Raw genomic sequence first — 24,554 nt, 5'->3', positions numbered from 1 at the left:
TCATCAATTATGCAAATGAAGTTATAATTTGCTTAATCTGTATTAAACGTTGCTCAACTTCAAATTAGGTCTTCATTTGCATATCTTTTACCTATCAACGTTCCTCTCCTCCTCAGTTACAAATACCATATATCATATCATGGAACGTAAGGCGCTTATAACATTTCCTCATTAATTATGCAAATGAGGTACACATTTGCATACTCACCTTTTGATTACCGTTAGCAGCAATCACTAAAGGTTCCGGGTCGGAGTTCAATTGTGACCGGTTGGGTCATGACCCGGTAATCTGCCGGAAGTGCGTGGTCGTCACCCTGATTTCTGCCCGAGATTGCTTGGTGATGGTTTTAGCTGTGCATAAATATTTTGAATCTTCTGAAAAGCCCGTGAGTTGTAGTAATTTTGGGCGCGGTGCAGTTGGTTCGCTATCGAAGCCTTTTTTGTATTTGTCCACGGCAACGGTGATACGGTTTTCTCGCCTGATGACCCAAATAGCATCGTTTTTAATGCATTTTCACCGAATTTGCGTCATCGGAGACTGCGAAAAAGATATCACATGAATTTTTTATTTTTTATTTTTTCATTTTTCAGAGACACCATTTACTAAGCTTTCTCAGCATATATACCGTGACCCGAGGAAAACTCGTTTTATCCGAGCAGATTTGATCAAAAAAGTGTAAAAAAATGATAATTGTTGGGTGCAAAATTTACATTTTACAATGGTTTCTTCCCAAAATAAAGGGACAACGGACAATACCGATAGATACATCAGAAAACAGCAGAAAACCGCTTTTCGACCCTGTGATTACATTTTCCGTCCTACTTTTCTTGGCGGAATTGTAGCCCGTCGACCTGAGGGTGTCGGACTACATACGAAATCGTAAAAAAACTCCGGTCCGAGACCTAAAGCTATGTACATGCCAAAATCATGATCATTCATCAACCCCATCTTGAGTGATAGTATTCTGTCATTAATTATGCAAACGAGGTCTTCGTTTGCATAATATTGCTCTCTGTCTCAGTTACATTTATCACATGCTCGAGAGTGCTACTATGAAATGCAGCGGAGGTATGGTACTTTCCTCATTAATCACTCAAATTACTATAATAGATAAGGATGCCAAATTAGAGTGTTATAATGTTAATCATCGTCCAAGCTCTCTACATACCGATAATCATTACCATCCTCCAACCCCCCTTCTTGAGTTATTCTCTTAAAAAGTCTGACACAAACTTGCTCATTGAGTTCGAAAAAAGCCGCTAGGGGGCCTCGGACAAGATACTCGAAAAACATTTTGAGTCAACGATATACGTTTAGACGATAGACATTGGTGGTATTGACAATATTCTAAAATCAATACATTCATTACTTCATAAGAAGATCATATCTCCCCATTAAGTTTTGTAGATTTATTGGATATCAGCATAACTAAAAGAATGACACAGTAAAACACTATGCTAAAACTTGACAACAGGCATATGTGCAAAGGTAAGAACATCTTAATGAGGGAAATAATCTGCTATTTAATATGCCACAATATGTGCTTTATCTAGAAATACAAATCACCTTGGCATGGATGGGAATTATTGATAATGTAACCGATATCATCAAAGATATATTACTACACCTTTTTGCTGTTTCCATGCTTATAACATTTCTCAATATACCATCAAAAATAGTATATAATTTTATTTACTGAAAATCAACTTACTCCTCATTTCAAGAAGACTCTGCTCCAGGTCGGCGTTTCGGCTTCGCTCCTTGTCCAGGTCGCCCTTCAATGCGTCAACAACGGTGGACATGTCGTCTTGGTCGCGCTTCAAGGCGTCAACAATGGTGGACATGTCGTTTTGGTCTTGCTTCAAGACGTCAACAGTGGTGGACATGTTGTCTTGGTCGCGCTTCAAGGCGTCAACTGTGGTGGACATGTCGTCTTGGTTGCGCTTCAAGGCGTCAACTGTGGTGGATAGTTGAGATGTTTCCTAAAGACGAACGTCAGAATAACATTCTTGAAAAAAAGAAGAAAAAAAACACCGCAAAAAGTTTGCTCAGACACTGGCAGTCTTTTAAAACGACAACAGATACAGTTCCAGACCAGTTTCAAAACAGGTTTTCGGTGTTTACCTCTTTATTGATGAACATCAGAGGGGCGAGTCGCAAGCTTATCAGAACGGCAATCCCGGCGACCATGCAGCTGCGGTGGGAGCGGATGAAGCTACAGAGAGCACGGCGGCCGCTTGCTCCACCCGGATACGTGCGATCTGTTAAAAGTATAATGGGCCCAGGTTTAGAGTGGTAAAATGATGTCCTTCGGTTTTGTGGCAATAAGGAATTTATTTCATTTTCATTAATATTGCATATGGTTATTGCAATTCCAAATTCATTGTCAACAAATTTCCCAAATTGCAAAGTAGGTAACAAGTCTGATACGTATACACTTCACGAAATGGCCTGATGTATCCTGACGTGAACCTAAGATACGGAAGAATCCGAATGGACCGGATCTGGGGCCGTGTATTTCTCGGCAGGCTAATGGGCACCGAATATTGGGACTCAAGGTAACGTTACCACTTGCATATTTGAGTTGTATAAGTACGTACTTCCACAAATTGTTTCTGACCTAGGGCGAAGAGATGCTGCTACAGTAAGAATTAGTTCAGTGCTTTGATGAGTGGCCCCCTACGGCCTTACACTGAGCAAGTTTGTTTTAAAAAAAAGTGGTACCTTGATTCCCAATATTTGGATGCCTGCCTATATATATACAGCCCCAGATCTGTTCGGATTCTTCCGGATCTTAGGTTCCGGATCACGTCAGGAGACCTCAGTATACGTCAGGATCCGAGGCCATTTCGTGCAGTGGTACATTTACCATATCTACCAGATTTTCATGTTTTCTTATTGTAGAAATACGACAAACAAGAAAGATTTTTTAAAAAGCCGGCCGGGGCGCATTTGGAAGAAAAGGATTAAAAGAAGGAAAAAGAAAGAAGAAGAACACGCTAGCAAAAACAAAATGTTTCCTCCTTATATAAAATTGCGCTAAGCGACTGAGCTACTTGCACGAATTAGCTATTGCACGAGGTTTTTAAAGATATCTAAACTTCAAACCTCACTACACGGTACCATTTTTGTCAATTTTTGCGCGCCCCGGCAAAAACACGTTAGAAAAGCGTCGGCTACCTGCAGTTGCGTGACGTTTCATCGCCTCGGCTTCTTCGTACGTGTGTGAAGACGCTTCTTGCTCTTCTTGCAACTTGTCAGAAGCGCCGTTGCCATGGCGGACACGCCCGCGTGAACAACTCTGATGGACAGGAGGGGGTTGGGGTGGCGGCCCGCTAGTTTGACCGTTGCTGGGGCCGGAGAAAGGGGACCGGACCGGTTCTGCTTGCTCGTACATTTGGACTGTACTCTGCAGACAACAGGCAAACAAGACAACAGCCAACGCCAAAGTGAATGAATATGGACATTTATGTCATGCCTGGGCCTGATACGGGTGTTCCGGACCGTGTGATAACTATCCGGATCACATAGGGTTCGGGAGGGTTATCACACAGGCTTCCATAGAATATTTCGAACGCATTTCGAACGCGTCGGTTGCGCGGCCGTCGGAAATTCGAATACCGGATTCGGAGATTGGAATCAATGTTGCTACAGTTTCTTGTTCGAGGACACAAAACTCCCTCAACTTCTGGCGCATTCCGCATTGAAATGTGTGTTTTCTCGGGTGGGTATGGCCAAGGTATGACATAAATAAAATACAACACGTTGTATTCCGCATCACCCTCGGTCCCAGCCCTCCCGCGGGTCGGATCGCCCTCCGGCCTACGGCCGTCGGGCGATCCGACCCGCGGTCGGGCTGGTACCTCGGGTGATACGGAATACCCCGTGTTGTATTCTATATGGATGCCGTGATTAGTCTGAAGAAGCAAGGATATCTCTGCCCATATTTGGAGGGAAGACGCGATATGACGTGTGTCGAATGGAATTTAGTTTTTCTGCAAGAGGCAGACCAATTTTCTGGGGAAAAGAAGAAATTGGAGGGGGGGGGTGGTAGGTAGATACATATAGAATACAACACGGGGTATTCCGTATCACCCGAGGTACCAGCCCGACCGCGGGTCGGATCGCCCGACGGCCGTAGGCCGGAGGGCGATCCGACCCGCGGGAGGGCTGGGACCGAGGGTGATGCGGAATACAACGTGTTGTATTTTATTTATGTCATACCTTGGCCATACCCACCCGAGAAAACACACATTTCAATGCGGAATGCGCCAGAAGTTGAGGGAGTTTTGTGTCCTCGAACAAGAAACTGTAGCAACATTGATTCCAATCTCCGAATCCGGTATTCGAATTTCCGACGGCCGCGCAACCGACGCGTTCGAAATGCGTTCGAAATATTCTATGGAAGCCTGTGTGATAACCCTCCCGAACCCTATGTGATCCGGATAGTTATCACACGGTCCGGAACACCCGTATCAGGCCCAGGCATGACATAAATGAAAATATCATTTTGCAAGTTAAGCGAGAACTTTTAATGTAATCGTAGAATTCCCGTGCCTTTTTTAAGAACTGTGCCCATGCACCACCGTTTCCATAGCAGACACACCCAAGTCTCTCCCACTCTTCTTCCATTTCTTACAGTAAAACAGTAGATTTCGTCTAGATAGGGTAAATATAGTGGCAATGAATATGATGAATATTCAGTCGAATATAATTCTTCATATCATTCGTCTGTACACGTTTCAAGAAGAGAGAAGACGTATGTAAACTATAGGTAGGGATAAAACTTGCAAGATGTAACCGTGTGCACCGTGCGTACAGGTTGACGAACTCATCCTTGGGCATGCGCAGTACGTGTCATAGGAAGTTCGGCTGCCTTGACCTCACATGCTGAATCAATGGTTTAGTCAACTTACTGCATTTAGCCCCAATGGGGCATGAATATGCAATAAACTTCATTGTCATTGTATATGGGGAACCGTCCATGCAGTTCTAAACGTAGCGTGGGTGGCCCAGATGCTGATGGAAACGTACTCCCTCCAAAAAGACCCCGCCTACAGGGCTGATCCGGAACGGTTTGATCCCGAAAGGTTTCTGGATGCGGAAGGTGAACGTCATCAAAGGTACCCTAAGGTGTGGGGGGGGGGGTGTAATACTGGAGGTATCCTGGATAAGGTAATCTGTAAGAAATTGGCTTTTACTTCCCCATATCATCACATTTGCATCATTATTTCATACTTTGGCGTTTGAAAAGAGCGCAGAAACAAGCCGCAAAAGGTGTATTTCATTTATGGGTACCACCCAATAATCAGCCCAGAGTCCAAGTGCTCAGATTTTCAATGAGTTACCTCCACACAACGACATCGTATCTTTGCTCCATGATAGTCGATATGCAATGGGATAGTGTAATTTAAACTGACTATGGATAGAAATCATTAGAAAATTGAGTTTGAAAATATGACTTTCAACGCCCTAATAATGCTAAGGTTGCCTTTAAAAAGAAAGAGTTAGATAGATAGATAGATAGGTTTATTGCTAAAACAACATAGCAGTTAGTACATAGCAGCCAACTGGCTGAATTTTCTTCAGTCCACCGGGCAAGGGCATCCATGTCGTCATGGATAGATGTCAGTTTCGTCACATGTCGTGATTCTGATAGGGACATGTCGTCAACATATTTGTAGGCGTCTGCTGTTGTCTCGTTGGCAGCGTCGTTTACCAGGGCTAAGAAAACCAGCGGGCCCAATTTAGTGCCTTGTGGAACACCACATGTTAGCGTTTGCCAGTCCGACAATACTCCACGGTACCTAAAGGCCCCCTCTCATTGGGCTCCGGCACTGCGGCGGCACTGCCACGGCATATTTTTACGGCACCGTCGCGTTTCTTTCACCAATTTTCATTTGCACTCTCACTGACGTGAGGCGCATTTGCGTTTGAAGCCCAGATGAGTAAGTTATTGAATGAACTTTATTGTTCGACAATCGTATATGGTACAATATATGGCACTAAATCAACAATACTGCAAGGCTAACCTATCCTACAATTATAAGTACTGTACAAAACATTATCGATAACAGTGTATGAATTACAATAAAGCCATGTATGGATTATTTTTTCCCTCGCTTTTAGGATGAAGTATAATGAAATTGATTTATGTAGGTGGTATAGGAGTTGGACATGACAACAATACATGGGACATATCGTTCTGTGTACCAGATAGGCTGAAGTTTGTCTTAGTAGTAATACTTTGTAATAGCGCATCTGTCTCTTCGCCATAAGTGGGAAAGGTGATGGCCATTACAAATTGAAATTTATCTTCAATATTTTCATAACATGTGGGACACAATCTGTGAGTGCCTGGTGTGTTGTGGTGTCGATCCTTTTCAACTTCTAGACAACGTGCGCTGATTCTCAGTGTAGTTATGCTTATTGGTTTATTATGATTTGATGTGATATAGTCTTCCCTACCAAAGTGATTTTTGATTTTATAAAATGTGTGGAGTTTACTAATGTTTCTAAGTGGTTCCCTCCAGCCAGGGAGAAACGTGAGTTTCACACTTTCTTTAAATGTATATCCAAAACGGTATTAACATTAACTGCGGGGCTAAGCCAAACATGTCTACATAATATGTCCTGAACGTGAGTAGCCCAGTCATTTTCTTCTTCGAATGATGAAGTGTTGTATGTTTTTTTTTAATAATCCTGTTAGTAGGTAAATTACTTAATCTTAGCGAGAGTATCTAATCAACTATGTTTGACTATCAACGATCAATAGGAATTCTTCTAATTCACCCCTTACGGCGAAACATTGAGTAAAATTTGAGATACAGTGCCTGACTGGTATATCAAGTTCAGTTTATCACTGTAATTCTTGAATGGCACAAGAGCAGGGCGAGTGCATGTAGACGAGTGGTCTGATTCCTTTCCTGAGCGACTAGTCTATCAACTTCCGTACTGGAATAAATGTACAATGCAGAGATCTAATTTTCAGTGGGATAAAGCAATATCCCAATGAAAATATCAGAGGATCTACAGCTACAATCCTCAACCTCACTACAATGCATTGAATTAGGTTTAAACAAACTATTAAACAGATCAATAGCTAGGGAAATGGACCGATTGCAGTTTCATGGTAGTGCTTTCAAGTAATCAGACATCGCAGTGCTGTCAATGGATCAAAATACAATGCAAAATTATTTTTAAAAATGCATCAAAAATTGGTTTCAAGTGATAAAAGGATTTTCACTTATGACACTTGGTGCAACAAAGGTAACATGTTATAGAATATACGTATAATCTTGAAACTGACATATCACTTTTACACAATAGCGCGTGCGGTGAGCTCCCGGTAAGCTCCCGGCGAGCGCGCGGCACTTTGCCACTTGCGTTTTTTTTCAAATTTTGAAAAAAAACGCCATTTCAACCGGCACGCCCGCGGTGTGGACCGGCACTGGTACGGCACTGAGACGTCACTAGGACGGTACGCCGAGGTCTGTGCACGGCACTGCGGCGGTAGCCATTTCCACGCTACCGCACGTTACCGCCACAGTACCGCAGCCCAATGAGAGGGGGCCTTAACTCTCTGTCGCCCACCCGAGATGAAGCTGCTGACCCATGGCACGAGTGATGGGCGGACGCCGAGATAGATCCGTTTATTGATGGCGGTCTTGTGGTGTACGGAGTCGAAAGCACGCGAGAAGTCCGTAAGTACAAGTGTGATCACATGGCCAGGTTTGTCCGTTTGTCCGCTGCTTCTAGCAACTTGTGCGTGAGAAGAGTCATGTAATGTGTGGTAGAGCGACCACGGAGTGAATCATATTGTTGTGAATCAATACTTGGAAGAATGTCGCGAAGACGCCAGTCCGTGACAAATCCCTCGCACACTTTCGCAAAGATCGATGTCAAGGAGATAGGTCTGAGCTTCGTCGGGCTTGGCGGGGTCTCCTTGGGAACTGGGACCACGTCTGCGTCCTTCCAAGCGTCAGGAACCACACCTTGACTGAGCGACGTGTTCATTATGTTACACCGCGGTTGACACAGTTCGAAGGCAAACTCACGGATGATTCTGGGTGAGATGTCATCACTGCCGGTGGCTTTTCCAATTTTAACATTCTCCAACCTATGTCACATATCCCAAAACGAGACAGAGGGTGCTGGTGCTAGAGCAGGAAGGAAGTCTGGGAGCTCTTCCAGTTGCAGCGGCGCAACTGCCATCATGCCTTTGGAGGAGGTAACTATCAGGCTTTATTATCAGATATGTTACTATTGCACAAATTTCACCACAGTGATGCTTACATTCTTTCTACTTCTATTCTTTTTACTACTAGTCACTCTGTATTTCCAGGCCGACGTGTGTGTCTTGGTGAGCAGCTGGCCAGGATAGAAATTTACTGCTCTTCCCGAGCCTGCTGCAGTCCTTCACCTTTAAAATGCCAGAGGGCGCTCCTCTTCCAAACACTGACGGCGTCTATGTAATAACGTTTACCCCACATCAATTCTAGCTTCGTGCTATAATGGGTTCGTCTATGCTGAATTGTCAGGACCAGGTGTCACTTTATGAATAATTGAGAGAAAAACTTTTTTCTTCGAATGTTTTACAAGGCACAGTGCCATGGCAATAGTTTTTATTGCCTACCTTGTTTTCTTTAATTTTCCCTCAATAGCAAAGGAATGCTAGCAACACAATCAATTTAGTAAAAATTTGTTTATTATTTCATCAACATCAAATGACATCCCTATCCTTCAACCGCCTCTTACCTCCCTAACTGCTTAGTCATCATGGTCAAAATTTTGGATACGTATGGATAGGACTGACTGCACAAGGGGTGCCAAAAACGTTTCCAACCTACTATACTCCAGTCCTGCCGACATACAAATTAACTATTACAAACATAAAATGTTTAAGATTAATAAGGATGACACAAAATTTCGCGTATAGATTTTTTATTTCATTTTTCTTCAATAGCAAAGGAATGCTAGCAACACATACAATCTATTTAGTATAGTAGAAATTATTTCATCTATTTCATCGACATGGAATGAATTAACGTTGACTTTTGGGCTTTTTCAATATGAATGGAAAACTTATTTGTGCAACTGAGCCTGAGCCGTGATCGTACATTTCCAAATACACATGTACATCATTTTCCTGTTATCGCTCCGTAAGATATATTGTGGTAGACGCCGTTAAGTGTTTTGTGAGCTAGCTTCAATTGTCTAGATATAGACGGCACTGACTCACATCTCAGTATGTCGTCTGCAAAGTTGATACAAATCAGTCAAGAACAAAATAATAGGTGAAAACATTTACATCTTTTGTAGAATCTATCTACACTTGGTCTTGCACCATGACTAGAGCAGAACTGATGATTTACAATTCACAAGTGCGTTCTCCAGATCATTTTCTACAAGACAGCTGCAAATTTACTTTGGTAATTAGCATAAACGTTTATCTAAGTGGGTACATTGCATAATGATAAGTAAACTGTTCCCCAAGAATTGATTCACCGGAATTTACGACCGAATCGCTCGGTCTTTTCCTTGGTCTTCTTCAGTTATCTGACCAAACGTTGTAGACCCGTGCTTTTTACGCAGGTGTGACGTCAGCACTGGGTCAAAGTTTGTCAGAAGCTGGTATCGCCCCCCGTCCCGGGCACAGCAACCTTCTTTCAACCTGGACGGCGGGCGATACCAACTTTCGAATAACTTTGACCCAGCGCTGACGTCACACCTGCGTGGAAATCACGTGGTACATCGCCTGAGTCAGATAGCTGAAAAAGACTGAGTGATTCGGTCGAAAATCCCGGTGAGTCAATTCTCTGAGTAGGAAATATTTTATTTCACACTATTTTGGGGACATTTTGCACACGAAAAGACAGATGGGTGTGAGCATGACCTTCAACTTTACCATCATTCTGACGGTTGCATAACCCCAAAAGAAGAACGCTGTTGAATAAACTCAAATATATGTCACACTTTCTATTAAATACATGTACATTATTAGATACTTGTTACGCAAAAGACAATACCCTACTCAGAGGGGAAAATATAATTGTTATTTACATAACATCAAATGAAACCATTTTGTGTATCACAAGTCAAATCTGTACATCATCATCTGAAGCCGAATGCGTTCATGCCCATACTATCAATTCCAACAATTATCAAATTTTATTGATATCATTTACAACAGTTTACAACCCTTTGCAGATAACAATTAATCTTTACTAATACACTCTGTGGCTAAATCTAGATGAGGTTAGGTGTAGAAACACTTACAAAATCTGCTACAAAACTTGCCGTCTAGAAAGACCCCAAAAACTTTCTCGTAGTTTCTTCCACTACACTTGCATCTGATACCATGGACATTTATGTTACATGGGTCAGTGAATCTCTGTAAAAGTTACCGAAAGTTGATATCTTTTTGAATGTTACACGTAGAGAAAACCATACAAAATTAAAATGCATTGCTCTTATCTATGAATGGAAATCTCTTTCAGTAGATATAGATAAGGCCATATTGATTCGATTAGATGGATGGCATCGGTGCGTGCATCAATGTTCGTCCGTTTAAAAAATAGGGTTTCCATCATACCGTAAACCGTACAAAGCAGCTGCAAAACGAGCAAGTATATATTGTGTGATGCAAAAGAAATATCGGAAAACTGATACCAATTTCATAGAATGACAATGTCAAAGAAGAAATCCATTGTACGGTACGGTAACTTTTTTGCCAAACTTCCTTTTTCGCACGATCGCATCAGTTTTGGGGTTCCCAGACAATGTCATCCATATTATCGAATAAACATGGCCTAAGGTTCGCTGCCTTCCGAAATCGGAGGTGTCCTGATCAAAGGTGACCCGGTGACGTCATCACGTGACGTCACGATGTCGTCAGTGAGTGCCATCTGGTGATGACCTTGCGCGGTTCGGCCAGCATTTCCTGCCAATGAAGGAGCTCCTCCCCTCGGGCGAACATGAACGGTCCCAGCACGAACCTATGACGTAAGACAAAATACGTGACCACTTATCATGACGTCATGTTATACCACACGCATCTAAATGTGGTGACTTTGACCGATAAGATATAAAGGGCAAACAAGCACACACAAGTTACATACATGCAATAAGTTATCCAATGAGAGCGGGTATCTCTCTGGACGTGCGGCACGTTGGCTTCCTAGCAGCACCCGAGCGATTTGACAGAGTGCTAAACAAATTTCATCTATTCTTTTTACGCTTGATGTGTTACGCTATCTTTTTAGTCATACTTGTACAGTTCGAATGATGTACACTTCTCTATCCTTAGGACTTGTTACTGAAAGATCATTTTGCATAGCGTCACCCCTCCATCCACTGCTGCGTATGATATAACGCCTGACCCTCGTTCTCATTTAAAGGTACACATTTTGTCACTTCCGTTACCGTTTGGAGTAAGTCGTTTCTGACATTAAGATATGCCACATATAAGGTGCCAAACTGTCGTTTTTAAAAGCCAGAAAAGTCGTCATAAAAACGACAGTTTGGCACCTTATATGTGGCAAATCTTAATGTCAGAAACGTCTTACTTCAAACGGTAACGGAAGTTACAAAATGTTTATATTTAAATGAGAACGAGCATAGAAGGAATTATGCGTTTTTACACGTATTGCCGTGTTACGTTTGGTTCACCCACCTGTGGTTCTGACATAGGCAACACTCAGTCAATAACCATTAGCCACACTTACGACCGGTAACAATTTATCACATGTAAGTGGGTTCTACACTTATCATTTACATTACGGGTGTTTGATGGAGGGATTTTAGAACACTGTGAAATGAGAATTTTTTGTTGGGAATTGACTTCGCGGTAGGGATAAAATTGCATGGCACGAATATTATTCAAAGAAACGTGTTACTCTAAATGTAACTGTAAGTAACTGTCCTCCACTTTACTACGGGGTTATGGGCCACAGAATTCGTCAGAAAGGGTAGTAAATGGCCAAAAACAGTCAGTCCGCGGGAAGGTTAACATTTCCCCTTCGATTGCGCAGCCGGTCAATCTCTACTTCGATTGCACGACCGGCCAATCTCTGTGGTGGCCAAACTCCCCTGGCAAATTATTCTTCCTATAGTCAGCGTATTCAGTTTGGTAGAGTAGTAAAACCCCCCTCTCACTGGACCCACGGTACGCTGGCGGTGTAGCTTCGTCCTAAACTGGATTTGAGTTACCCTTGACTTTATAGTGGGAATATCGTCCAAAACGTATGAATCAAAAAGACAACAAAACACGCAAAGCTTAAAAAGATTAGTTTCTTTTCAATGAAATTCGTAGGGTGATTTGTCAATTTGATCGGCCGCAGCGACGCCGCCAGTCGCGGGTCCGGGGCTTCAGTAAGGGTAAAAGTGACGTGCACGACATACCTGCCGTACTCCTCGTCTGAGCTGAGTCTGCCGTTGCCAGTGGCGACGATGGTGACCTGCACGCTGGTCTGCTCCAGCTGTTTGGCGTTGACGGTGAAGGAGAAGGACTCGTTGTACACCTGCTCACAGTGGCCCTGCTGGGGAGCCGTCTTCTTCGTCTTCACGGGTTTTCTACCGTGCATTAGCTGAACCTTCACGTACACGGCTGCACAGAGAGGCAGAAGATAGACCGTTCATTCTAATCTCCAAGCAGATCTATAGGTTGCATAAAGACCGTATCAAACTGGCAGAGGTCTTTGCAATCCATTGGGTCTGGTTGGAGACTACGTTCATTCAGCAATACACTGATTCGAGTTTCAACACTAGTCTCAACCAGACCCAATGGATTGCAAAGACCGTATCCAACTGGAAGAAGGAGCTTGTAATGCGATCCAAGGTCTGGAACAAGTCGGTCTGAACAAAGGCTATTAACATCTAATTGTTACCTAATTAAACTGTGCTTCTGTAAGTGAGTTTATTACTCTCTGCGTGCGGCGCCATGCCGGGCTGTCTCGGTTCGGCTGCGCACCGTCTGACACCTCCAGACCGCGACTGAGAGGCCGTCCACTTGGACAGAGCTGTACCGCGAAAACGTACTTCCTCTGCCAGTTTGATACGGTCTTTATGCAACCTATAGATCTGCTTGGAGATTATTTCAACACTAGAGTTAAGTCTTTGTGCTACATATTCTTCAGGTTTGCTATGTTAGTTTAGCGGTTACGGGATCTTTTGCAGATATTTTTATGAATATGAATTGGTATTGAATTTTTATTTTTATTTGAGTTAAATGTGTGACAGTTGTGTGCCAATTTGTTAATAGTAGAGAGAACGCTAGCGACCCCAAAAACGCCCCTCCCAATAAAATGGTATGGCGACCCAGTGACGTCACAATTCAAGACCGGCCACCACACATACCAATGGATCCAACAAAGGTTTTGCTACGCAAAACTGTAATAAAACATACTAATAGACCCTATTCCACATACCGCCGCCATTTTGAATTTTAACGGGACCGCGCAAGAAGTTGCACCGGCCAAAAACGAGGCTGGAGCTGATGCTCCCTGTGACTTTTAAAGCCTGTATTACGCATAGGTATGTCATCTTCGGGGGTAAGTTTAGGCTCATTACTGCGGTACATGGGCCTGTCTGTGAAGAATAGAGGCCATAATTTTTAAGCGATCGTTTGTGTATCTGTCCTTCCGTCTGTTAACATAATAACCCGAGAAGGCCTGGGTGGATTATCTTCTTTCGAGTGTTTTTATGGAATTATTCCTATTACGCAGTTTGAGAGTAAGAAAAAAAGATACCTTAGAGACGTTAAAACTACAACTTATAGAGTAGATATTCTCGCTGTGATTTCCTTTTTACCTGTGTCGTCGAATTCCAATCTTCTGAAGTTTTTGGCGCGTAATATGACGACCTTTAACCTGTCCATGGACGGCAGATAGGACAGGGACACGTTCAGCTCACCCACAGTGGACGCCTGGGAGACAAAGAGAAACAAACTAAGGGGTCGAGGAAGTGATATCGAACCAGTTTTGCTCACTGAAGAGCTATTCTTTTACTGGTCGTGACAGAGAAGACAGACGCTAATGTGGATAAAGGTTTACAGGTTCACTGTACCGGGAAAATCCCCTAGCTCTTTTCGACAAGCACAATGAACAGCGGACCATGCCTTCATATCCCGTCCTAAAGACTGCAACCCTTCTGATAGCGTGCATGTCCAGTGAGTGACACATCTGGAATCGAACTCACGGCTTCTCGTTAACCTGCGCACGCTACCAAGAAAGGATTGCCAATCATAAAAATGCTTTGCCAAGGTATCAAAAAAATATTGTTATTGTAAGGGACCTTGTGATTAACTTTGCAAGTGATACACATTCTAGGATGTTACATAAACCATATACTACACTTAAATGTGACGCCAACAATTCATTCCCACGGTAAGGCGGAGTTTTTCGGAATATTTACAAGCCCCAACTCCTGAGGCTTCACCAAAAACATGCAATCCTGACCCACATGAGCAGCGTCCTCCAAGTCTCTCCACATCAGCTCGTCCTTTGCTAGGTCCACCTCCGTTAACGGCAGGATCACGTGACCCAGGGAGTGGCGCACCCGTCTCCTGTCCATGTCGTACACGGACAGTCTGAGCATGCGCTCTCGTACCTCTGTTTCAGAGACCTGGAGTTTCGGAACAAGAATAATGTTATGGTCCCAATTGGAAAAGGGGGCCACGTGGGACACCGCGCAACTGCCGGGCTATGTTTGCTTACGGCCAGGACCCCGGATTTTTTTAAACTCGCAGTTAAAATCAACCCGGGACGTGGCGATAAATAGACACCGTAAGCTAATCGTGAAAGTGTGGAGAGATACCAGCAGTGTCCGATGAAATTTGTCGCTTCAGAGCTCGGCCAGGGCTACACCCCAAACTGGGGCACCAGTGCAAATGTGATTATATCATAAACGGAGCATCAGTAATACTTTCTACTCTCCTAAACACATGATAGTCCTAGGAAACATTTGCCCCATGACTTCAAAGACGAAACTTCAAAAGACATAGCAGTCTAACCTTTTGATTTATATTAGCCCATCTGAGAGTCTAAAAAGCTTTTGTTCGCAGTCGGCCGCCTGTGTTCTTTGTAACCGTCTACATTAATTTGTGTCCCTTTGAGATTTAGCTTTCAGGCGAATCTTTTGGCTTCTTTGATGCTTCGCTTTGATATCCTTTCGAAAACCCAGTCAAAAACAAAATTTGCGACCATCCTCTGGATCAATAGATTAAAAGTAAGTCAACACGGTTCACTGATCAAAAGTACTGCTAACAGAAGACCACAAGGTGCCTAAGTGTTTCAAGAATGATCGGATTCAAGGAGAAATAAAAAGTATAATGTTAGATGAGACTGCTACTTTGCCCTAGTCTACTCAGATAAGGGTTTTGGTCAGGACCTGTATATAGGAGGGCAGATATAATTGAATTCCTTACGATCCGGGTTTAACCGACTAAAAAGCTAATCGTTGTAACGAAAGGGACAAATTCGTTACTAGTAATACTTCGTTTTATGCAGTATTTACCGGCCTAATGTACGTGGAAAAGTTCATTATGTTTCATGAAATGCAATGAACAGTGGACCGCAGTTTGACATCCCGTCCTTGGTACTGAACCTCTTTTCAATAGCATGTGGATAATTCACAAATAGTTTTTTTGGATTATTCAAATAATAGTTGAATACATAAGGTCGCCTACACATTGCCTTCGGCATAATGAAATCACCAGGTGATGCATGGTTAGTATTACAAGGAGCATATACGTTTTAGCCGCTGATTTATAGATTCCCGCATAATCCCTGGTATATTCTATTGAAGGATACGACTGATTCGTGAGAGTACATGTAGGTAGACTTTGATATCTCGTTCTCATTTGTCCATCAGACATGCCAATAGAGAATGTGAGTGATACAGAATACGGTAGATCTTGACTATATGTTTGAAGTGTCCGACATACTAAGATGACAAATTTTCAGCTTACCTGAAAAACGAAGGTTTCGTTGAAGCGCGGATTGAGGGTTTTCCGGCGCACCTTGGACTGTTGAGACATCCGTTCGTCAGGCAGTAGGTACACTCGAACGAACGTGTCTCTGAGGGGGAGCAAAGGACATACATGTCAATAGGTCTGAAATATACCCACTAAAGCTACGCTCACAGTTAGTAAAAGGGGCCCCGCCGGGTAGTTTAGTGCTTTTTTGCACTTTCGGGGTGACCACTTCATGGCCATGTTGGATACCCTGCGGCTACCGGGCATTTTGGGCCACGGTCGGCCACCAGATTTTTTTAAACACGCATTTAAAATCAACCCGGGACCCGGCCACAAGAAGGTGACGTAAGCTAATCGTGAAAACACCGAGAGGTACCCTCCCCGTATCCGGCAGTCCGTCGGGATAAATTTATGGCTTCCGGTGTTCGCACGGCGTCTATTTGTTTCCGGGTCCCGCGTTGATTTTAACACACACACACACACATATACACACACACATACACACACACACACACACATACACACACACCCACACCCACACCCACGCACACACACACGCCTATAGTTTAACAGGCAGAATCGCTCGCACGCACACACACACACACACACACGCACATACACACACACATGCACACACACACACACACACACACTCTCTCTCTCAGATACATACTCACACACACACACATACATACACACACACACACACACAGAAACACACACGCACACAGATACACACGCACACACACACACACACACAAACACACACACACACACAGACGGATACAGAAACACATGTACACATACCGCACGCTCTCGGGCACACACACACACTATATTTCTCCCTCTCTATCGCAAATGAAAATCATTCTGCTGGAAAGAAAAAAAAACTGCGATGTACGCAAATATGCATGCAGTATTCCGCCCAGTGTAGAATCATGAGAAAACATTCGGCTCAAATCATTGCCTTTCAGCTGTCAGTCGGTAAACGTCCTTTTACTGCCGTGGACTAAATGACAGGCTTGTAATCTCCGACCTGGATCTGAATTACAAGTTGGTTGCAACGTTACGCTTGGCAGTGTGTACCGAAAGTCGTTTCATAGCATTGATGATGTATTCTGTGATTTTCCGTCTGTTGACGGCATCAAAGCCTGTGTGGCCCTGAAACGACGGAGATTTAACTGGAAAGGCTTTTTCAGTCTCCACGTAGATGTAAAGGCTGACAGCCCACATAGGGGGTCACGCACGAAAGTGCAAAATAAAATTAAAAAGAAGAAGAAGTCAACTACCCGGCGGGACCCCTTTTTCCAATTGGGAAGGTTTAAAGGTGGGTATTACCGAGGTCAATGTTATCCCGAATACCTTTCGAAAAAGATCTGTTTTCTGTCCTTGAACACTTCCGTCCTTAAAAGGTGCGTTTGTCCCTTCCGCCCACTGATTGAGTGCCTACGGCGAAAAGTAGCTTTGCTTTTCCTAATTGCATCCTGTTTGCACGAGACCAGAATGTAGCCTCTACCAGGCCCCGCGGATGGCTGGAAAATAGCAGAAATTGGCCAAATAGAGTGAATAGTATGCTAAGGGAGTCGGCTACGGAGAGAGGGTCCAATTTGCCATTGGCAAACTGTACCCCTTTAGCAGACTAACCCCTCTTGCATGTTATCTGTCTATTTGGCCAATTTCTACTCTTTCCAGCCACCTCTGAAGCCTGAAAGAGGCTAACCTGAATGCACAATCCCTCAAACTGCAACGTCCCTTAAGCCCAACATGGCTCCCGACCATTAGCCAACCAAGGTGGGCGGTAGGTCGGGAGCAGTCTGACCTAATTTAAAAACATTCGACTGGCGCAGCCGACCAACAGCCAACCGCGCCGAACATAGTTGGCGGAAGGTCTTGAGGCCATGTTCGGATATGTGTGATCGGGCCTATACATACCTGCTGGCGTTGTTCTTGTCTCGTGGAGGGAGGTGTTTGACCTTGAGAATAGACACCGTTAGAGTCTGCACAGATGCGTCAAACACAACAGAGAACCAGATTCTTCCCGAGGGACTTGGAGGGAGGTTCTTCTCCGTCTCATCGTCTTCGTCGGTGTACCTAGTAAGACAACAACAACAAATCCGTCGTTCCTTTCTTCAGTTATTCTCCTTGGAAGATTGACAAAACCACCCGGCAGCTCTGGAGCAAGCTGCTAGGGGGCCCAAACCTAGACCACTTCTTTCTCACATTAAAAGCTATAGCTATCTTTAAAAAAAAGAACAAGACCCTAGCACGTCCAGGTCAAAAGATACAAAAACAAAAGTTCTGCTGCAGTACCAAGGTCACATACCAGGGGGCCCAAAATCGACCTTGACGATTGTCTTCCCAACAGCTACCCACATGCGAAATATCATTATAATCCTTTCAGAGGTTCTTCAGTTACAATGACTACCAAAGCCGGAAATACAAACACACAGACACACAGACACATAGACACGCACAAAGAGACACACACAAAATAATTTTTCAATTTTTCATGGTGATTAAAAGTAAAAATGCTTACTGGCAACAGTTGTGGACTATTCCATACATTTAAGATGTGTGTGTTGTTCTGTTGAATTATCTATAAAAACTGCTACGGTGTAAAAAAAAAGAGCGTCATCTCGCGTATATACTAGAAGATGACATGCCCAAGTGCATACGAATGCAGCAAACGGATCGTAGGTGCGAACGTACGGACGTCCGTCCTAGAGGTAACTGATGGAGAGGATGTCCATACATTGAACTTGTGTGTCCTAGAATAAGTAAGGTAAAGCTATAGCCCTTTTGAAGCCATACAGTACTGTAAGGGCAGTGGGTGTTAACCAACGGTGTCTAGAGCACGGTGTTGAAATGCGGAGCCAATCCCCCTTTTCCATTTCCTTTTGCTTCCTCAACCGAAGTCAGATACTCATTTTACACTTAGGTGGGGTGAAGAAGGCCACAGCCGGTACCTTCAAATGCCAGGAATCGAACCCCTGACCTCTCGATCCCGCTACCGTGGCCACAGGGCCATTCGACGCCACATCACGAAGCAATACACACTTTAATCGGGCAAAATTGTGAAGAGACGTTGAATATTGCCGGCGCCGCACATCTCTGTTCTGTTACCTTAACAACCACGTTAGTAACTGCTACACCCTCAAACCATTACCAACGTCCTTACCATTCATCGCACGCGTTTCATCGTGCAGACATTTTGGCTAGCAAAGTGTCTCTCGGCCAGAAGCCAGCGATGCGCTCACGCCTTTTTCTCTTCTATCAAATCTCATAAAAAGCTCCATCAGTCACCGATGCTGCTGGAACCCTTTATCCATTTTTCAGATCATCACCTTTTCTGTAGAACTCACTTTGGGAAAGGAGATATTTGGGGGTAGTAGCGCTATATGCATTATCGAGGCCAATGTCAGGCCAGCAGCCTGCTGTATAAAATATCACGTTGAAAGGCTTTTATTGTACCTGAGCACTTAAATCCTTAAGAAGGATTCAGACATACTAATTGAGTACCGACGGCGGGAGGTATAGTAGCTTTGGTTTCCCAATTGCATCCTTTATACGCGAGGCCTGAATCCGCAATGCTCGGTCAATACCCTCGGGTGGGTGCCTCAATCATAACAGACAGAAAGGTAAAACCTTCTCACTGAAGGGCTCTGGGAGCCTTTTTGTGCTTCGCTCTCCTGTCTTTCTATGATACCCGGCCTTCAGATGTCATACATGTCAAGGAGTAGTGAATGAGAAATGAGTACGGGAATTTATTATACCATAATTCGTGCTCTTTCTGTATTGTTTCGAAGCAACGTGTGAGTATACACACACACACACACACACACACACACACACACACACACACACAGACACAGGCACAGGCACACACACAGAATGACACACACACACAGGCACACACACAGAGAAAGACACATACACACACTTTCTCTCTCTCTCTCTCTCTCTCTCACACACACACACACACACACACACACACACACACACACACACACACAGAAACACACATACCACACGCGCGCACACACACACAAACACATACACACACTATATTTCTCACTCTCTATCACAAACGAAAACCATTGAACTGGAAAGAAAAAGAAACCGCGATGTACGCATGCAGTATGCATGCAATATTCCGCCCAGTGTAGGATTATGAGAAAACATCCTGCTCAAATCATTGCCTTTCAGCTGTCAGTCGGTAAACGTCCTTTTACTGCCGTGGGCTAATTGACAGGCTTGTAATCTCCGACCTGGATCTGATTTACAAGTTGGTTGCAACGTTACGCTTGGCAGTGTGTAGCGAAAGTCGTTTCATAGCATTGATGATGTATTCTGTGATTTTCCGTCTGTTGACGGCATCAAACCCTGCGTGTCCCTGAAACGACGGAAACTTAACTGGAAAGTTTTTCTTTAGTCTCCACGTAAACGGCAAACGGCATATCGATTGAGGACACCGCAACCTTCAACTGTAGTTATGACAAACGTTATTGAAGATCATTTCGAGCTTTGTAAAAAGTTTTCTGAATTCCAGCAAGCACGGTGGGTTACCGATCATTAAGCTACTTTGTCCGTTCGCTATAGTCGATTCGCTACATGACTGGAGTCGTTGCGCTACATGGTCAAAGTCGTTTCGCGAGAAATATCAGTTATTTCGCGAGAAATGATATCATAAATGTAGCAAAACGACTTGAAACCATTCAGTGAAACGACTTGTCCTGTAGCGAAACGTACTGTAGCAAACTGACAATGTAGCGAAACAACCTGTAACCACCGTGTGTAGTTCTTGTTTCATGTCAAACTCTCTGATCTCCGTTCTGCCGTGTTCTCAAATGCCTGCTGCTAAACGACGACCGCCTTCCCTTCATGTGATTCTGCATGGCCAACAAAGAACCTCCTTGGTCCAATGATTAGACTGTTATAAAGTGCATTGAACTTCACAGGCTGCACTGCCAAGATATCCACATCCTCAACTCACTTCAACCGACATATTATGGAGAAATTGCTGAATAAGAGAGAATATCTCTTGAGACATGTTATAAAACAATAGGTAGCAAATATGTAATCTGATATTGCGGTGCTTGTCACAATGGATTATCGTCTTTGTTTGCAATTTCTTAGAATCAGCGGACTGTAGCGATATGTGTCTGACACTAAACATCATTTGATTAGATGATCATGAACTCAATAACCCTGACAGTTATTACCTTTGCCAGAAGGCTATGTTTGTCAGTTTGCTATTGTAGAGTGGCTATGAATGCATGTTATGACAGCATAACTCGAGAAGCTGTGAATGGATGTTTATGATTTTTGGTATGTGGGTAGGAATCGAAAAGACAAATAATAATGATAATAATATTGCCTGTTCTTGGTTGAATCGGCAGAACTAAGGTTAGACTGTAATTTACAACCAAATCAGTGCACGTCTTTGTACATCCTGCCCCTTTGTCGTTTGTTTGTTGCTAGCTCTTTGAGATATTTCAACACATGAGCCTCCATTCTAATGCTCTGGTGTAGATACAACTTGAAGTCATCTATCAGGCTACTGAGGAGACATTCACGAGGCCTTCATTGCCTTGGTTTGAGGTTCTTGCTAAACGAAATGTTGATAACTTTCTGTGGCGGGGTGTTAAGTGGCATGCGGAGAGAGACCATCTACAACGGTGGACTTCGTTTTGAGAGATAAAGGTCAAGTTCAAGAATGGACCACATAGTGGCTTCCTGTGTCACTGCAACGGACTTTCTATGTTTCTACGTTTGTTTGTTACCAGAATAACTCAAGATGCTGTAGATGGATCGTCATACAATTTGATAACTGGATAGGGTTATGGAAAAGGCTGTAAAATTCGATAATGGGCCTAATTGAGGGTTCTACAGGGGGAATTCAAAGTATGAGTTCAAGTTCTTGAAAGGCTATGGTCGTGATTTTTTTGAGTGGTCGATAGCTTTTGGGGTATAGACGAAGTAGTGCAAGTTTGGACCCCATATCGGCTTGTTGTGACAGTTATGGGATAAAGCTTCATGGTGTTGCCTGTAACAGCCACTGATACACAAAGGAAGAGGATAAAGCCGATGTTGAGACCCCACATGCCTTCACATTACGGGGTTAACGGAGTCAGACCGGGATGTCGTGCTTCTCTGATGATTGATGGCCCGCTGTCACGCCGTCTAAAGATCGGGCCATCCCTTGTGAACATCAAAGGCTTCCCGCTGAGAGAAGATCACCCCAGGTGGTAGGTAAGGGGATGGTTATGGACCCGAAAGTATTCAGGTGTCGCATCGTCTTGAACATGACAGATAGGTACGTTATCTATTGTGCCCAGGAATTGGAATGGCCGTCGGGTCCACTAGGAATTTTTGTGAGACGATAATACACTTCGACCTGATGTACTTCATAAAAGGTGTTTCAAATAAGGTAAGGAGAAAACTACCATCTTAGCCAACCCTCGAGCATTGAAGTGGCATAGCGGCCTTATCATCACAGGTATGGACCACGCTAACAAAACTATAGTACTATTCTCAGTAAAAGACGGGATGAAACATTTTTTCCTGTCGGTGCTGTTGTAAAGGCAGGTGATTGGTAATTTGCTTCGAACCGTTGGAGCGAAACATATTGACTTCAAACGCCCTGTCATCTCTCTTTGAACTAACCAGCGTCGACACATCCTGACTTCGTGGTTCGGAAAGGGAGACATATGAATTCGTTTATTCAATCAGAAGCAAACAGAGGCAGTGATAGAAAATTTGATATTGTCTTTTGACGAACCGTCATCTCTGACACCACGTTAATTATGTGGCATAGCATTACTTCAAGAACTGTATAGAAGAGAACTATACAAAAGACTTCCCAGTTGTATGTTTTTAACTACGTTGAAATATATTGTCATTTATTATTAGTAAATGTGCCGTTTTCGAATCGCACTACTTTTTATAAGAGCTAGAGCTGCGTGTGGTCACCAATCGTTACTCCAGCATCTCTCATCTCTTTCCAAACTCCGGCGCCATTTTGAAATCTGCTCTCAATTTCAATTCAATTCAATTCAGTTTATTAAATCAACCTTGCAGCGTTACATACATGTAAAAGCTGAATTGTGTTGATTTTTACACAAACACTGTACACAACATCATCCACAATTAATAAAAAAACAGTACGCATGTAACATAACATAACATATAACAGCGCATAAATTTCCAATATCCGTACACAGTTAAGAGCAAAAGCCACTCGTCTAGAAACATCATTGGTAATCAAACTACATGTAACAGTATGGGTATTACTGAGTTGCCTTGTTGTAAAGGCGGATAGCCTGGTGCAGGAATGAGTTTTTGAGTCTCTGTGTACGGGCTGCTGGTACAGTGATGGCCGTGCCATTTCTCAAGGTTCGCCCTGAGGCAAGAGCCCTAGCAGGAGGAACCATGTCGTGCAGTGGGTGATTTTCCTCCAGCATGTTTCTGAGTAGTTTTACAGCTGCAGCCTCACGGCGTACTTTCAAAGTTGGCAATGTGGGCACCTCCCTTCTTCCCCCCAGAGAGATTATTCGCAGCGCTCTCTTTTGTACCCTCTCCATGCTCTGCTCCTGCTCTTTGTTACAGCCTACAAGTAGCACGTGGCCATACTCTAGTACAGGTCTGATTAATGTAATGTATATTTGCACTAAGTCAGCAATGCTGGTGCTCTCGCGTGAACGAGCGTGATTTGAGGCGACAGCGGTAACACCGAGTGGCACTGACGTGTCATGTGTGTCAGCGTAAAAGTTTCTGTCTGTCTTGGCAATGCACCATCTAATAGTAGCAATCAGCAACGTGCATCACATTCAGAAAGTTGGCAGGTCGCATGCATGTCAGCTTGCTTTGATAACGCGCCGGCGACAAAGTACTCACTAATTGAATAGAGGTCATTAATGTTAGCGGGAGTGCTTCCAAAATCGATGTCAGTAAATTGCTCGTTACGACAAGGCGTGTGTGGTTCAGAAACCAAGAGGGCAATGGCGAGATAGCACTAAGTCATTATGGCGTGGGCGTACTGAGAGCTCTCTCAGCATTGATTACTCGGAAAGTGGACTTCAAATGCACCGGCACGATGGTGTCTTCCTTCCGCTCTTTGACGGACAGGGCTGACATCAAAGCTAGGGCTAGTCCATAGGAAAGCATTTTAAAATACACGGAGACAAGGCTTCAGAAAAGTACCAAACCGAAATTTCAATCTTAAAATTTCTTGTTCACCAGAAAGTTACAAGGGTCTACTTGATGCCAAATAGAATGTAGCACCGTGGCTGTTCAGCTCAAACTCCGAGAAAATTAAAGCTGACAGTAGTAAAGCAAAGCCTACCTTTGACCCAAGATTTCTGATGTATCCATCCGCACGACCCAACAACTCACATCTTTCCTCACACCAACTAAATTGGTGATCTGAACAAATTTCAATCATGGCCAAAAGGGCAAAGACTATAGACTCTACCTGTTCCTTCTAGACAAAAAAGGTCTCCAGATTAGGCCAAAATTTTCAAGGAAAAGACGGATTTTCACAGATTTTAGGTGGCGCTATGATATTTTTTGATCACTTCG

The 24,554-nt window shown here is 43.6% G+C and overlaps 2 protein-coding genes across 3 annotated transcripts in view; both read right to left on the bottom strand.

Annotated features, from left to right (window-relative positions):
* LOC136448788 (uncharacterized) overlaps positions 1–5,119 on the bottom strand; it is a 6,113-nt gene extending 994 nt beyond the window's left edge. The window contains exons 1-4 of the mRNA XM_066448432.1: positions 5,036–5,119; positions 3,182–3,410; positions 2,126–2,262; positions 1,713–1,983 (exon numbers count right to left, since the gene is read on the bottom strand). Coding sequence (XP_066304529.1) covers positions 1,713–1,983; positions 2,126–2,262; positions 3,182–3,410; positions 5,036–5,119 — 721 coding nt within the window. The remainder of the gene's footprint in view (positions 1–1,712; positions 1,984–2,125; positions 2,263–3,181; positions 3,411–5,035) is intronic.
* Positions 5,120–8,927: 3,808 nt separating this feature from the next.
* The window catches only part of LOC136448567 (synaptotagmin-15-like), a 50,583-nt gene continuing 34,956 nt past the window's right edge, over positions 8,928–24,554 (bottom strand). For both annotated transcript variants that reach the window (XM_066448182.1, XM_066448183.1), the window contains 6 exons: positions 17,907–18,065; positions 15,969–16,077; positions 14,462–14,623; positions 13,811–13,925; positions 12,404–12,608; positions 8,928–10,998 (listed from right to left, as the gene is read on the bottom strand). In XM_066448182.1, the coding sequence (XP_066304279.1) occupies positions 10,884–10,998; positions 12,404–12,608; positions 13,811–13,925; positions 14,462–14,623; positions 15,969–16,077; positions 17,907–18,065 (865 nt within the window). In that variant the 3' untranslated portion in view covers positions 8,928–10,883. The remainder of the gene's footprint in view (positions 10,999–12,403; positions 12,609–13,810; positions 13,926–14,461; positions 14,624–15,968; positions 16,078–17,906; positions 18,066–24,554) is intronic.

This window comes from Branchiostoma lanceolatum, chromosome 14 (assembly GCF_035083965.1).
Source record: "Branchiostoma lanceolatum isolate klBraLanc5 chromosome 14, klBraLanc5.hap2, whole genome shotgun sequence".
In the NCBI taxonomy this organism is placed as follows: domain Eukaryota; kingdom Metazoa; phylum Chordata; class Leptocardii; order Amphioxiformes; family Branchiostomatidae; genus Branchiostoma; species Branchiostoma lanceolatum.
The sequence above is the reverse complement of the archived record's forward strand: the minus strand, read 5'-3'. Positions and strand labels throughout refer to the sequence as shown.